The 15,633-nt window shown below is 44.3% G+C and overlaps 5 protein-coding genes across 5 annotated transcripts; 2 read left to right on the plus strand and 3 right to left on the minus strand.

The window, feature by feature from the left end:
- Positions 1-24: 24 nt before the first annotated feature.
- Positions 25-2,076, minus strand: F5Y00DRAFT_247962 (general substrate transporter). The gene is made up of 9 exons (XM_048009352.1): positions 1,909-2,076; positions 1,743-1,852; positions 1,559-1,687; positions 1,416-1,498; positions 1,323-1,362; positions 544-1,267; positions 352-481; positions 231-297; positions 25-180 (listed from the first exon to the last, which is right to left on the minus strand). The coding sequence occupies exons 1-9, from the start codon at positions 1,983-1,985 to the stop codon at positions 53-55; spliced, it is 1,488 nt and encodes a 495-aa protein (XP_047860737.1). The 5' UTR covers positions 1,986-2,076; the 3' UTR covers positions 25-52.
- An 820-nt stretch (positions 2,077-2,896) lies between these two features.
- Positions 2,897-5,307, plus strand: F5Y00DRAFT_247970 (cytochrome P450). The gene is made up of 6 exons (XM_048009353.1): positions 2,897-2,990; positions 3,049-3,602; positions 3,650-3,920; positions 3,983-4,265; positions 4,326-4,560; positions 4,629-5,307. Exons 1-6 carry the CDS (start codon positions 2,919-2,921, stop codon positions 4,783-4,785), a joined length of 1,572 nt encoding a protein of 523 aa, XP_047860738.1. The 5' UTR covers positions 2,897-2,918; the 3' UTR covers positions 4,786-5,307.
- A 313-nt stretch (positions 5,308-5,620) lies between these two features.
- F5Y00DRAFT_247977 (uncharacterized protein) lies at positions 5,621-7,978 on the plus strand. Its single transcript, XM_048009354.1, has 3 exons — positions 5,621-6,423; positions 6,586-6,921; positions 7,085-7,978. The coding sequence occupies exons 1-3, from the start codon at positions 6,339-6,341 to the stop codon at positions 7,606-7,608; spliced, it is 945 nt and encodes a 314-aa protein (XP_047860739.1). The 5' UTR covers positions 5,621-6,338; the 3' UTR covers positions 7,609-7,978.
- A 1,805-nt stretch (positions 7,979-9,783) lies between these two features.
- F5Y00DRAFT_266233 (uncharacterized protein) lies at positions 9,784-10,529 on the minus strand (the record flags this gene model as incomplete). The annotated part of the gene is made up of 3 exons (XM_048011913.1): positions 9,784-10,147; positions 10,200-10,315; positions 10,380-10,529. The coding sequence occupies 3 exons, from the start codon at positions 10,527-10,529 to the stop codon at positions 9,784-9,786; spliced, it is 630 nt and encodes a 209-aa protein (XP_047860740.1).
- A 1,884-nt stretch (positions 10,530-12,413) lies between these two features.
- Positions 12,414-13,970, minus strand: F5Y00DRAFT_255767 (kinase-like protein; the record flags this gene model as incomplete). Its single annotated transcript, XM_048010323.1, has 2 exons — positions 12,414-12,478; positions 12,590-13,970. 2 exons carry the CDS (start codon positions 13,968-13,970, stop codon positions 12,414-12,416), a joined length of 1,446 nt encoding a protein of 481 aa, XP_047860741.1.
- Positions 13,971-15,633: the final 1,663 nt, after the last annotated feature.

The following is a 15,633-nucleotide window of genomic DNA, read 5'->3' on the forward strand; positions in this document are numbered from 1 at the left end:
TAGATTTTAAAAGACGAAACCAAATACCAGGTATGCTTTGAATTCAAGACGACTAATTCTTTTTGTCGATAACTTCCAAAGTTTCGACGGCAATCTCCTCGTCATTAGCCAACTTGGCACTACCACTGTAAAACACTTTTACATCTCCAAAGATTTCGTCAATCTCTTCCAACGATTTTCCTAAAAGATGTTAGCCGTCACGGCGTGTGTTGATACCGAGGGGTGCATACCTTTTGTCTCGGGATACGCAAAGGCAAACACGAGAGCGCAGAGTACATTGGTAAGGATGAATAGGATCTATCGCCAAGTCAGTATTAACACTTACGACTTGGGGAATGATAGTAATAATACATAGTATTTCCATCCAACCGCCGCGAGTGCTATAGGCGAGCACTGCGTGATAATTAGACTAATAGAGTAGTGGATAACCTGGACCAAAGCGTTCGCCTTGGCTCGTAGCTCCGTAGTGAAAACCTCAGGACTGTAAGAGAGATCATTAGCATGAATAGACAGCTAAATTAAACCTGGAAGGATAAGACCCACGGAATAATCCAGGTCATCGGACCAAGGAGAGCCGAGTAGTTTGCCGAAACAGCAAAGATGCAAGCAATGAGACCCCTTTGCGCCGAAACGTTAGTGGGTAAACCGGGGCGTGCCGGGTAGACTGCGGCGAGGATAGTAATTATCATGTAGCAAAGGGAGAGGAGAGCAGAGCTCGTTATCAATATCTTCTTCCGGCCAATTCGATCGACGAAGAAGAGAGACGCAAGGCAAGCCACGGGCGCTACAGTTCCGTAGAGGCCACTGACGAGAAGCTGCTCATTCTGATCAAACTGGAGAGTTGCGTATATGGCTGTTTGGTAGTACTGGACGAATGATATGCCCGATAACATAGCAGCCGCCCATACAAACGATCCCACGAAAAGGCGCTTTCGGAATGCCGGAGTCTTCAAAAGATCCGCCCATGACAGGCGACCTTGGGCCTTCCTCTCCTCTTCGATATTTACTTGGATAATAGTGAACTCGGTGTCAACCCACGTATCGTTAGACCCGTCGTAGTGGTAGTTACGGAATGCTTCCTTTGCTTCCTCGTGGCGGCCCTTCAAGCATAGCCATCTTGGAGATTCGCCGATGAATAAAACTCCGAGGCCAAGTAGAACAGCCGGGACGCCTTGGATAGCAAATCCTAGTCTCCATTGGTTAGGGTTGTTCCATTTGCCTTCGCCAACTCCGGTCCATAATGCGACGAAAAATCCCCAAGCAACCACTGAACTCCTGTTAATAAAATTACAATGCTTGTTTCTTAGAAATCTGTGTCTTACTCATCTGATTAGCTGCTGTGATCTTCGCGCGTTCGTGTGTCTGCCGATCGCTAAGTCAGTGCACCCCTGAGACATCCCCTGTGATATATGTACCTTTGCAATTTCGGCACCGAAAACGGGAGCCACGCCTGTAACTGTTCCAACAGCGTACCCGACTAAGAGGCGGCCCATAATGACTAGGTAGAGATCAAGATATTAGAGTCATTCCATATCTATTCACTTTCTTCTTTACTCACGCATAGCGACGTGGGCAGCTCCGGCCATGAGCGCCGAACCGAGCGTACCCCAGATGCATCCGAACGCTATGGCCTTGCGTCGGCCAAACCTATCGCTGGTATAACCAACCGAAGCACTGCCAAGCCATGCTGTAGCCACATATCAGTATAAGAGAAACACGAAGAAGACACCAATGTGAATCACCTCCAGCTTGGTAAACTGAGACGATTGCTCCGCGGGTGGCAGCATCGGGCTGCCCGAAGTAAACCAGGAAGGACTTCAGTGCCAAACTCGGCGTAATGATTCCCGAATCGCTTGGGTTCCGTTAGTGTCGAGTGGAGAAAGCTTCATCGCGGGCACAATTACTTACTAGCCATAGAGAAAGTCACCTATTCCGAGGAATAGAGAAGTCAGAAACGGCTTGCTTAGTAACGGTTGGTTCTTCATGGTTTAGGTACTACGGAGCAGGATAAGGAAATATTGAAGTTGCACTGAGGCCCTTCGGTCAGATTAGAGGACTCACATGGGTTTAAGTACCACCGCATCAACTCGACGATGGGACATCTAGGCTTTGACGAAAATCCGGGGTTAGTATCCGACTACTTGGTCCATGGGATCCGGGGATGGATCCGCCAAGGGCCCAGGGGCGGGGTATACGAATCAAGTTGTTCAATGGCGTTGAATACCCCTATTAAGTTACAGTTGCTCAGCTTTGAGTCTCTAACCCGGTCGTCTCTCGTTTCGAGTTGCCTCTTGAGTCTTTCTCGTCCGAGTTAATATTATGAAACTAGTTACATGGAGAGGCAACTTTAGAATTTTTCCCTCCTACCTGGGAGGTAGGTATTAACACTTGTCTTCATAATTTTGAGTATTCTCGTGAGCTGTAAGATAAAAGGGCGCTAGTCTCTGCCGTGATGTGTGCTTATTAAACAAGTTACATTACTAGACCAAATAGAGCTCCTGTCAGCGAGAGCCTGGTCTTCATCTCCGCAAAACACATGGGCGTCAGATTTGGGGGAATATCCACATAGGCTTCCCCGCCAAGGTCGGCAGTTTGAATAGAGACAACTGCGCAGGAGGATTCTCGGTGACCCATTGTCAGGATTAGATGCCTTAGTCAAGTGAATCATGCATAGAGTGAATGTCGAGGGTAGGTAGACCAAGTAGTGATTGTATTGAACTTAGTAACGCCTGGCCTCTCTATCCTCTGACGAGGGCGCTTCGCGTCTCTTATGTAGTCACCCTGACCCACTATACCTTGACACCCATGTTGGTACTTTTTGCGAGGCGCACCCTCTGCAGATCAACTCATTTATTTATACGTCGAGAATCGCCAGCTCGAAGGCTACCTATGGGCAGTTCTTGAGCCTCGACACCAAAATGTACGCAACAATTCTTGCTAGTATAGGTTTTGCCGTGTCACTTTCTTACCTAAGCCTAATATTCCCGAGAGTAAGCAGCTTATCACATGAAGTTTCAAGAGAATATTGAGCTAACATGGGTTGAATAGTTGCTGCAAGAATGGAAGATCCATGCGCATCGCAAAGAGCTTCCGCCAGGTCCGAAGGTTATCAAATCTGGCCTTCAAAAGCCATGGTTGTGGTTTCGGGAACTAAATAAAGAGTATGGCGATGTTGTCTACCTCCAGATGGGGCCAACGCCGACCATTATACTCGGTTCGGCTCAGGCGGCGTGGGATCTCTTAGAGAAACGGGGAGCAAAGTATTCTTCTCGCCCCCGCTTCATTATGGGTGGTGAACTTCTGTCAGGGGGGATGCGAGGTCTTATGGCACCATATGGAGCTTTCTGGCGGCGCTGGAGGAAGCTGTTACATAGCGGATTTATGAATCGTCAAAGTCTGACTTATCGACCTATCCAGAGCTTAGAGTCTAAAGTTCTTATGCACGACTTGCTCCAAACCCCTAAGGCCTTCCGGAAGCATCTCGAGCGTTATGCTGCTTCGGTTATTGTTACGGTCACATATGGACGAAGAGTCGAAAATGTTGATACCGATATCGTTGTACGGCGCAATGGTGAGTCAATGGACCGCCTAACACAAGTCAAGTAGGTTTTCTAGCCCGTTCTTTCGTGCCATTACTTACATTTCACAGTATTCCCGGTAAATATAAGGTGGAGCGATACCCAGTTCTTAAATACATACCTAGCATATTTGCACCATGGAAGGCCCAGGTCCTTAAGCAACGGCAAAAAGACATCCAACTATACACGGAGCTTATGGCCGAAGTTAAAGATAGGAATGATAAAGGTACTTTGCCTACATGTTTTGCTAAGCACCTGCTAGAGGAACAAGAGAACCTCGGAATGTCGGATCTGGAAATTGCATACACTGCAGGCTCTCCATTTGGTGCAGGAGTAGAGACAGTAAGTTCACCATGTTACTCTAAAGGCTGTGGAAGGTATTATACTCATGTAGGATGATGTAGTCTGCAGGTTCACTCGCCAGTTTTCTCCTCGCTTGTGTCAAGTTCGGTCCTCGGTTTATCCCTCGAGCACAAGAGGAACTTGACAAAGTAGTAGGAAATGACAGACTTCCCACATTCGAAGACCTACCTCAGTTACCATACGTGAGAGCAGTTGCCTCTGAGACGCTACGATGGAGACCAGTAGCTGTGCTAGGAGGCACGCCACATGCTAGTACCGCTGATGATGTGTATAAGGGAATGTTTATACCTAAGGGAAGCACAATCATTGCACCCCTATGGAGTAGTAAGTGTGCCGGAGATTCTGTTGCATATAATCGCATTGATATTAAGACTGGATCCTTAGTTCACCTAAATGAATCCGATTTCCCCGAGCCAAACGAATTTCAACCCGAACGCTTTATGGAGGAGCGTGAGTATCCTGGCACATTCGGTCATAGTGCATTCGGTTGGGGAAGAAGAATCTGTCCTGGCATGCACTTAGGTTCTGCGTCTGTGGAACTCAACATCGCGCGAATACTATGGGCTTTTGAAGTCAGTCCCGCAAAAGATGCAAACGGAGACGACATCGATGTGGACATGTAAGTAACTTTTATTCACGTCACTTCCGTAACATACCTCGGTTAGGTACCTACTCATAACTTCTCAGATTCGCCTTCTCCGATGGCTTCAACTCCAGTCCGCTTCCGTTCCCTTGTTCGATACAACCACGATCCCGCAACCATGCGAAAGTAATTGAGCAAGAGTTTCAAGGCGCTGCAGAGTCCCTGAAAACATATACTGCGGTTAACTGCAAGGTATCTTGACGAGACGTGGGGCATCCATCTCTCGTCATGCTTCGGGAGGAGCACAGAAGATGGAAATATAATTGGATATAATTTTGATGACTGGAGAGGCGTGAATGGCATTCCAAGCCCTAAGATTGTGGGGTAATTAGACCAATCGAATCTCATGCTCATACTTAGATTTGACAGAGCACGATGAGATCGAATGTTACACTCTCCTCCTTACCTCATTATCACTCCATTCTTACGTATGGCCTCATAAAGAGCAGAGTAGCAATAATATGAGAAAATTGGGGTACAATTGATCGATATATGTTCCGATGAGAATTGTAATGCTCTAATAAGTTGATATTCGGGGTACCGTGCCGCGATGTAGAGAATGCCGTGCTTAGCAATATCCAACAGACTCAGATTCAAGTATATCCACCTTATCTGGGCTCATATAGCATGAGCATATAAATATGGGATTTGGATATAAAAGAATGATGAGTGAGATTATACTCATACCCACGACTACGACTACGGGTACTCGGCGAACAGGGATCTGAAAAATGTTGTTTAAGTGAAGCTGTTGAAGTGATGGGGCGTCTGGTTTATTAAATGATCTATCATTTAGTACCAGTTAACTCCGGGGCTGGCCATTGGCTATCTGCTCACATAGAGTCGCATAGAAAAATGTGACGTCCGATTTCTATTCGGTCAAGCTTGAGCGCCCGCATCATGTCACCCAATTAATAAACAAAATCGGACTTAAGCTCTCAAGAGACTTGGTATACCCTCTATGAATATATTAAAATACGAAACGAACGCTTGATAAAACTTTTATGTAGCTATAAATGTATAGACGTTATCTATATTTACGTGCACTCGTTTGTCTATAGCGTCGCTACAGCTTCGAAAAAATACTAAAATACTGACATTCCACGCCAATATGACCTGTCTTTTAACAACGTAGCCAAGGGCGGGAGGGCCGCCCACTGCCAAGCTTCTCTATTCCAGAATGAGACGCGATTGCACCTTTGCTGGGACGACCCAAGCTTTCACAGGCTTATGTAGCATTCGACTTATACATCCTTGTCTGACCCAAAACTCAGCTTCGCCAGATTTGGACCTGATAATGACTTATGCTGACACCATAAGAATAATTCGACAAATCATATTCTAACGGAAGTCTTCTAGAAATTCTATATCCTATCTTACGTAAGAGTTGGATCGGCAAGTTGACTGGGGGTCCCACAACCTCAACTTCACTCGTCCATTACCCCTGACGGTTTTGAGGGTTCCCTCATGTTGTTTTCGTTTTTCTTTCGACCCCTCGGGCCTTGGGCGCTCGAGGCTGTCTGAACTGTCTACTCTCAATTTCATCTACAGTTCGGCCCATCGAGCGTACCTTGACGATACGGCGTATCAAAGCTCTAACCTGCCTCTATCTTATACAGGTTATCTCATACATACCAATCGAATCTAAAACTTGGACTTCAGCGGGCCGTTTCCATTCCTATTAGAGATAGGTTTCGCAATTGCTGGCGACAGCAATCGGTTGTGTCCCTTGGGGTGGGAGCAACGCATACAATATGTGCTCCCTTACGAACTTGCGAATTATTGCGTGCGCTGCCCCACCACCTACAATAGCACGGGACGACTCTCGTCCCAAGGAAAGTAAGAATATTTCACTATATTCATTGTTTAGAGTAGTATCCGGATTTCTTGGTTCGCTTAGAGGTTGCGGGAAAATCATTGCCCTTCTCTTACTCTTGAAATTATATAATACCCTCATCTAAACCACCTATTACTTACCCAAGTTAACATGAATCGGAATAGATGTCGTCCTCGCGGATTGTACTGGGTCACAGAACTCAAATCAACTATCATCTGAAGTCTCATATTTCAACCACCCTCCAAATGATCAGCCAGGTGACATCGCACCCGTAACTGATGGGCAATACCGCGATTGGGCAAACACGACAACGTCGGCATATTTCACCGATACTGGGACGACATTCAAAGCTATACTAGGGGAGCGCGGCAACGCAGGCGACTACGCAGGAATAGGAAACAACGGTTACGCGAACTTCTCCTGTTGGCAAATGGAGTCGACGTACTTGTATAGCCATGATGGCAAAAACTGCTTCGCGGCATACGAATGCAATCACCTAAGTGAGTTTATTTTCTTCACATTAAGCCTTTCCTACTAGTATTATATAATCCTTTTTTCTTGTCTCAAGAAATACAATCACTGGCTACCTTGGTGGGTTAAGACAGTATAATCTGATAAACGACCATACTCCTTCACATGTCATACTAACCCAGTGACCTTCAGCATCCCCCATCCCTATTCCGTCAGCTTCACCTCCCGCAGCTACAACGTCATCAACAACACCAACTCCGGTAGCTAGCTCAGGCCTATCAGTGGGCGCTATAGTTGGTCTCAGCATTGGAGTAGCGGCTGGGGCAATACTAATTGCAGCCGTGGCTGCTTTCTTAATATGGCGGTATCGACGTTTGAAGAAACAAAGTGAAGCCGCTATTGGTCCCCAAGATCCGAGACTAGAGGGTGGACAACACGGAACGCCAAAGGGGCCGCCACTAACGGATACAATATGGCAGGGGCCGGGAGCGAGGGAGTTGGAAACACCACAGGTTTACCATGAGCTACATAATATTAATCGCCCCGTCGAGATTCAAAGTGTCCTTGTAAGAAGCGAGTTGGATGGGTCTGCTACAAGGGTAGAGCTTCATTCTAACGACCTACCTCCTCGATATGAATTCGGGAACCCGATTTCTCCTGAAGCTTACGGATGCAATAAAGGGCCTGTTTATCATGTCAATGGTGTGGAGGCATAGGACAAGTTTCTAGGATGGCTTTAAAAGAGGGCACTATTCTAGGCAATGATTCCTTCTAACGAGCACACTAGTCCTCACGAGCACAGGATTCTAGGCGAAGCTAAAATAATTTTGCGCAGGAACTCACAGATCAGGTTCGAGTTTAGCATGGAAGATCGAGAGACTCAATAGAGTATGCACTCCATGAGTCCTAAGTTGATACGACTAATCTGGCTGGTCCTAGGTATATTTGGAGCGGAGACTTGGTCATGTCCCGCAAGAATGCCAACATGTTCCTCAGTCGGTCAACGAGCCATGACTTATGGGAAAGGGCTATTGAATGTACATAGAAACGATATCATGAGAATTAAATCGAGAAAGCTCTCCAAACAACCCTAGAAGCCCTTACTCATGCCGTGATACGTAAACCTTGGTTATCAACACCGCATTTAAAATTAGTAGAGATGCTCTAGCCCCGTCCTCGATTACTTTCCTCGCTCGCTTCACCGCCCTTGTTAGGACATATCAATAGTCTTGGTAAATCCCCTGAGGATAAATTAACTATTCACATCTAATCTCCGCTGATATGACCATGTGACACTCAGATAGTATTCCACCCGATCTTACTCAATCATGACAGCAGCTGAATTGTTGCACCGCATACCGCCTACCTGCGCTCATGTAGGTAGTCACGCTCTTATGTACGTGCTAGAAGCAAGTTATTACGCCCATAAACAAGCTGACACGACTTATTTGTTTGCAGTGGCTTTCCTCTGGCCTCTGATTTCTGGTTGTGGTGGCGTATATATTTGTGCGGACGCATACCTCCAGCTACATTCATGCAAGTGACCAGAAAGAGGGAATTGGGGATATGTCTAACTGGCGCGAAGCAAATTAATTATGGATATCCCACTTTCTCCTTTTTCTTCAGGTGGAGTAATACCAATATCTCTATCCTCGTTACGCAAATAGCTTAGGTTTGGCTAATGGTCGTGTTTTCTCCGAATGCAACTATCAAGGTTCTTAGAGTTATAACCCACCATGGGACGGTAGCATGTCCCGAGTTCACTAACCCTTCAGGGGCCTCAAGGAGCAAGAAATCCAGACAATATATGATTCGATGCTTTCATACGGGTTTGAGGGGCTATGCGTAATTTATACACCAATAAACCGATTTAAACAATACGAAAGTTAAATCTATATCGCTGTTATCCCAAGAAAGGTTCACACGGCAATCTAGGAGCCAAAAAAAAAACTTGAAGAATAGAGGAAGGTCTTTTATAGGTAACCAAAGAGCTACGTATTTAGCTTCAAAATGTTTCACTCGAAATAAAGCTAGGGCCTGTGATCACGATTCTCACAAAATATTGCATAAGGTATTCAGTAAATAAATACGCTTAAGTATGACTTTGCTATGTAGGTACCTCTTAGATAGACTTGTAAAGCTATGTATTTTATTATCATACATGATTCTGTTGATATGTTAATACAGTTGTTTGCTACTCTTATATGTACCTTTTATATCGACCGCATAATATTCTTAGATCATATATTCAGAGAAATTTCGTCATGAAAACCTCACCCCATCATTAGATTCATACGAGATCCTCATGTTAGTCACTTTGTCATACTCAATCGTTGGTAGTATTCGGTACATCCTATTTTGCTCTTAGATGTGAGTTACAGGCTCGGGAAACTTACTGTTGGCTATTTGAACCCGGCCCAACTCTGTCAGATAAGAGCGAGTAAGTTATGCTGTAATATGCATTGCATGTGTGCCTCGAGTCCTGTTATTCAATTCAACAAACACAAATATTAAGTAGGTACCTATCAGATCCATAGTGGTCGGGGCAATTATGCATTAGGGTTTCATAGGAGTAAAAGAGGAAAAAAAGAATCAATCGCCACGAACATGAACTCTCGATACACAACTTCCCCGGGAAACCTTTATCGTAAAAGAATCAGGCTGAGGGGGATGTACTCACAGATATTGTCAAGAAATTAGGTGATCGACTATATTGTACGATCGAAGAACTAGAATATGCGTATTCATCCTCGAGTCGTATCGAACTCTAGAATACTATGTTGACGTCAGACCACCTAAAAAATAGTCGATAGAGCTGGATGTGCCCGCCATTGGCACATAAGGAGCCCATAGGTGGAAAGAAACTCCCAGTGTTGTTAGTGCTCCAGGTGTTACACAAATCCGGGGATTTGCTTTGTGTCTTTTTGGTATTGTAGAATCGAACCTGGTTTGATCTCGAATTTTGGTCGCGGCACTTGAAGCCCAGACCTAGGGTATTCCGCAGACTCTGCGGGATATTTTCCCCAAACCAACAATTGGGGGCTGAAGCCGCCTACAATGCTTCTTTCTTCGGTTGTCATGGGCCGGACAATTTCGTTGTTGAGGTTGTTGTCCTCGCAAATCAGATAGATATGACCGTGGAGGTTACAAGTGTGCGGTCCTGAACCCATTCGCAAGGTAACATGGTAATCGTCAGGGCCTATCACGCGTTTACTCCGAACCCATCCGGTAGTGCATGTAGGATGGGCATCGGATCTGTATAGAGAATTAGCAATTTGTTATCTAGCTGATGTAGTAGTCAACTTACGCCATCCATGCATAGCTTAGGCCGCATTCACTGGTGACCCGTCTGACTATGTTCTCGATTGCCTGTAACCTATCTTCTTTGCTTCCCCTTTCGGGATTTGGAGTGGCCCAAATGATCTGAATATAAACATTAGTTATAATTATCTAATTTGACGTGATGTTATGGATTGGTGTAGCTTACTCTTGGATTTTCTATAGTGCCGGCGCCACTATGTCGCCTTGAACCCTGGACTCTCTGCCAAAATGAAGCATCATGCGGCCCGCCTGGGCCAAGCTTCATGCCTTTTACCCAGACGATGCTGTCGGGACGGTTAGATGTTGAGTTGGTCATCTTCTCAGTTTCTGTGAACCGTAGTCGTGCTGAGATTATTGTATGGCCATCTGATTGACCAGAGACTTCCAGCAGTAGATTTTAAGATTCACATTTGTACAAAGGGTACCTAATGTAATGGGCAACAAACGGCAATCGAATAATTAAAAGAAAATGAAGAGGCTATTTTATTACAATCATTCAATTCATTGTTTGTTACGTTGCAAGACCATTGTGCTCCTGTTAGTTTCAACTTGACTCATTGATCATTGCCATGTTGAAGCTCGATTATTCCACTGTAACTGGGCTTTGTGTCCCAACTATGCTGTAAACAAACATTTATCGTACAAAATTCATGGTATGTTCCCCACCATGACTCCCTATTTTCAAATTGTATTTCGAGAAGAAACCGATGCCAACTGTCCAGACTGCTGAAAGATACGATATATGAGCTGTATGTTTCGTATTAGCATAGTCCATCAACTATATGAGTGAAAAAGCGGGGTGGGAGGTCCAATTTATAAATACATTCCACACTATCACTTGGTATTATGCCTCAAAGTAATCCCTTAGTCACTCTTTTCAACATAGAAAACGTACAGTGACAGGTACTTAGGTACGTAGAAGTCAAAAAGTCATTGGCGGCCCGTACATATTCTCCTTTTGTCAAAGACGATTTAGAAGGCAATGAAATAATCCAACCAAGTAAATAAACAAGAATTATTCAAGCACTTCATTGGGAGTTAGGAATGATCCAGCTCTCTGGGCGATCACTCATCCACGTAAACATCTGGCTTAGTGCGACTGATGCAAGATATCTGCTGGTAGCCAATAATCGTAGTACCATAAATTGCTAATTAGTGACGCCAAAGCTAACAGAACTTGCGATATCACGTACTAATTATAGATAATATGCTATATGTTAATTGGAATACTTTATGTTTGGTTATCATCGGGCTATCACTGACTATGTTGTCATAGGAATCATGGGGTTATGGGGCAGGGCTAAACGATGACATGAATCGAGTTTTATTAGCGGTAAAATAGGGCTTTTTCACAGAGTGCTTCAAGGATTTGCTGCTGTCCGGAACGTCGTCGTCGATATAACTAAATTTCTACTTTGGACTTGTGTTAACCGGTTTGTACTACAATTCGCATGATGAGAGTATGGTGACAAGAACTTGATAATTATCCCTAATTATTGTAAAGCAATATTTAAGGCATCAACCCACCATATATTGCCTTGAGCTTTGAAGATACTATTAGAACCTACCTAATGGTAGTAACTCCTTTAGCCAGATGTCACCCCCTTCCCAACTCGGGTAACACAAGCCCAAGGTTTACACCACCGTAGGCAATTTTATATAATGTGATTGCCAATTGCGCAACGTATACCAAGAAGATCCCTATGTAGTGATTAAGGTTGGAAAGTTTTAAATAATTACCTTACATTAGACACCCTTTAATCCGTAATATTGGACGTATATGATATCGGGTGTTGGGAAAGTAGGATTATGTAATATGGTCACGTCCTATCACGTGGATTAGTCCACACACAAACCACTAATCTCGCGGGGTAGCACCCACACACATAATCTAACTATCTACAACAACAGTCATCGCGATAACCTCGTTTGTGTTATTTCCTTTTAGGTGCACACCACAACCCCTACCTTGTCAACCGACATCGGGCTTAATAACTTTACAGGCCCAAGGGGACCGGCTACGGCATTAAAAGGTACTTATTTACATTAAACTAAAACTAAAACTAAAACTGAGACCAAAATTAATATATAAACAAAAGGTAAAGAGAAAACAAAAGGGTGCAGGGTCGTGTAAGGCAGGGAAAATTCCCATAAGGTATCCGTAAGGCATATGTCCTCAATAGGAAACCTTTACTCGCATTTAACACAATATCCTCTTATTAAATATGCTAAGGTAAAGGTAAAGCTTAGGCGTTTCTCGTTGCCCTATTGCTAATTAATTATTTTCAACTAGCATATGGACTAGAATCCATGTAGTCATAGCTGCAAAGACCATGGCTGCTGACATCGCAACACCTTTTGACCCTATTCTAGAACTCCCCGAATCTGTGCCAGCATTGCCCTTACGCGTTTTTCCAACCCAAGGATGCGATATGACTGTCTCCATAGTGATACGATCTTCTGGGTCATACTTCAGCATCCTCCTCAAAAGATCGGCTAAGCCCAGTACATCTTCTTCAGGATATCGATACTTAATGGCTTCTACATTCTCAGCTATATGAACATTGAGATATGCAGTCTGCTCAGCTCCAAGTAGCGCCTCGAATATATCTGAATAGCCAGATCCTTCAATCAACTCAGCCCTGTCCTCTGCGAATTCATCTGGCCCCGGAGTATCGGATTGCAGCTCGTTTTTGACTGTAGAGCCTCTCATATCCCCGGACGACGTTTGATATCGCGAGGGTGGTAGCGGTCCCAAGAATAACTCGAATTTACTGGTCACGTTGCTGTACCCACCACTCACCACATCCCCGAACAGCGGCGAACCCGTTCGAACTTCGAATAAGGTGCATGCCAATGACCATATGTCGCTATGTGGTCCTAAGGTCCCATAACCTTGAAGCAGGACTTCAGGGGCTGCATACAGTTCCGGAATGCCCGTTGATATAGGAGGAGTTGCTGTGAAGAATGATTCTCCGAAATCGATGATTGCGATGGAATTCGTTGTTAATTTCTCACACCAGAATTCGTTTGCAGATGTCACACAATATTTTGGGGCCCTAGGTGTCAGGGGCTGGCCAGACTCGGTCTCAACATCGTAACATTCCGGAGCTCCCATAAGACTTAGAATTTCATCACGATCTAGATCATCAATACCTTCAACTTCCATGAGGATATTGCCTGGTTTGAAGTCTCCGTGACATATTCCGTGACTATGGAGAAAATGCATAGACTCAATGATCTGTCGGCATACGCTTCTTGTGTCATCATGAGTCTGTTCTTCGTAGTCTTTTCGCAGCAGACGCCAGCTCGAAATTGTCCAGCCAAGAACCGGCATTACGAAGCATAAATGACGGCCATTAGGCCCCAAAAGCGAGAATTGTTCCAAAGGTAGTAGTATGTGATTTCTCTCGAGCTCTGCCGGGGAACAATGACGTCGTAGATAACTGAATATTTTTTCTTCCGTGCCTTTAGCAGAATGGTCGGCAGTCATTATCTTGACTGCCCTCCATTTGTTCAGTAAAGTATCGCGACAAAGCCAAACGATTCCAAAACCGCCACTGCCAAGCTTGTGGACAACTTCGAAACGGCCATCAAGGATGTCGCCAATGTGGACTGGGTGGTATCCCCCCTTGTTGTACATCTGAACATCCTCAAGATTTGGCATGTAAAAGAAAGGCGTGTACTCAATTACTTCGTCGCTAAGTGTCGCATCGAGTCCAATGGACGGGGCCTCCTTCTCAGCAGTGCAAGACATAGTGTGAAATTTGCGTGGTTCTCCGATTCGAGATATGAGTTTTTTGGCGAAAGGAGAGGATTTGGAGCGGCAAGTTAGGTGAGTTATATGGTAATTCAGGCGAATAATGATGTTGTTCCTGTTGTTCCTGCTGTTGAAAAAGAAGATGCGTGGTGAAGAAAGCACTAGCCCCGGGAAGGAATTGTCTTTGTATTTATGGTAGATGCTGAAAGATAGGGGGACAATGCGTGGCAAAGATTTAGAGTTGTCACAACGCGATTGTTTGAAACGTTTTGATACGAATCTCCACATGTTTATGGCGTTGGTAGGTTACGTACCACATTAAGCGTGGTGAATCGCTTGTTCTACGGTTGTTTTTGGTGAACCTTACATGTAGGTAGGTAGGTACCTAGGTACCTAACTTGACAAACAGGCAGCTGCCACCCAGAACTATCCTCAATTATTACATAATACACTAATACATCTCAGGAAGTAAGTACCTCTCAGCCAGACACGTGCTTATAGTAATTGATTCTATAAAATGCAACTCTTAGGTCATGTACCTTAGGTACCTAGGTACGTAAATAAGGACAAAGGCATCACCATAGATTAGAGCTTCAATAATAAACGTACCTGAGTTAGTACCAGTTGATATCATTTGGTTATGGACTAAGCCCCTATGATAGTGGTAGGTAGGGACATAAGGTAGATACTCATATTTCGTACGGAAGTGCGACTAAATTTATTGTAATAGGATACGGGCTTTAGCATTTGCAACAACGAACAAATGATTATCTGCTTAATCATACATGCTATATATTAATTTATTATTCTAATTATAAGGCATGGACAATAATGTCTCAAATATTGACGGTTGAAAATGTGGTAGAACATTATGCTGAAGGTGTATAGAGTTGACCTTTGCGGTTCGGGAGTTGATGCTGATTGGCTCAAATCAACACGTGCGACCCAAATGTATCAGTCTGTCCTTTCACATTTCATCCTTTATAGTAATAGCAATTACAACATATTCAAGACTCGACTGGCATGGGTCTGGATACCATATTTTTAGGAGCTGCTTTAGATGTTGATGGTAGCACTGTTCGAAATAATAAGCCTCTTCCAGTTATTACGGATCTACATATGGCACTTGCAAGTTGAGTAACGGGTGGTTATTATCCAGTGTCTATTATCTACCTAAACATCCCTCGGATCAATACATCATTGCCTGGATGTAAGAAATACCACGGATATCTCGGTTTACTAATTGACATATTATTGTTCTGCAACCTTTGTTATTACACCGTGGGCTTAAAAACAGCAATTAATATACACTATGCGAATCTACCGTAAATTAATGTCGTAAGCTGCCCAGACTCGCCATGTACTAAGGCTATGTGTAGGAGATAGCTACCTAGGTAGGTATATAAAATTTACCGAAACGCCCGCACTCGCAAGCTCGCGCGGGCGTTTCGACGTGCGCGTTAGCGCACGTGGGATCTTTCCGAAGTCATGTAATTACGCGGCCTTATCTTATCAATTACTGAGGTATTTCGCCATATATTTCGCCATGTATTTCTTTTATAATTGCTTACATAATAAAAGAGTTTGAGCGCAATATTCCTTCGGAAAGAAAAGATAATCCTTCAGAAAGAGAAATAATAAAGAGTGCTTAGATACCCGG

This window comes from Daldinia vernicosa (genome assembly GCF_022497035.1).
Source record: "Daldinia vernicosa strain CBS 139.73 unplaced genomic scaffold F5Y00scaffold_67, whole genome shotgun sequence".
Classification (NCBI taxonomy): Eukaryota; Fungi; Ascomycota; class Sordariomycetes; order Xylariales; family Hypoxylaceae; genus Daldinia; species Daldinia vernicosa.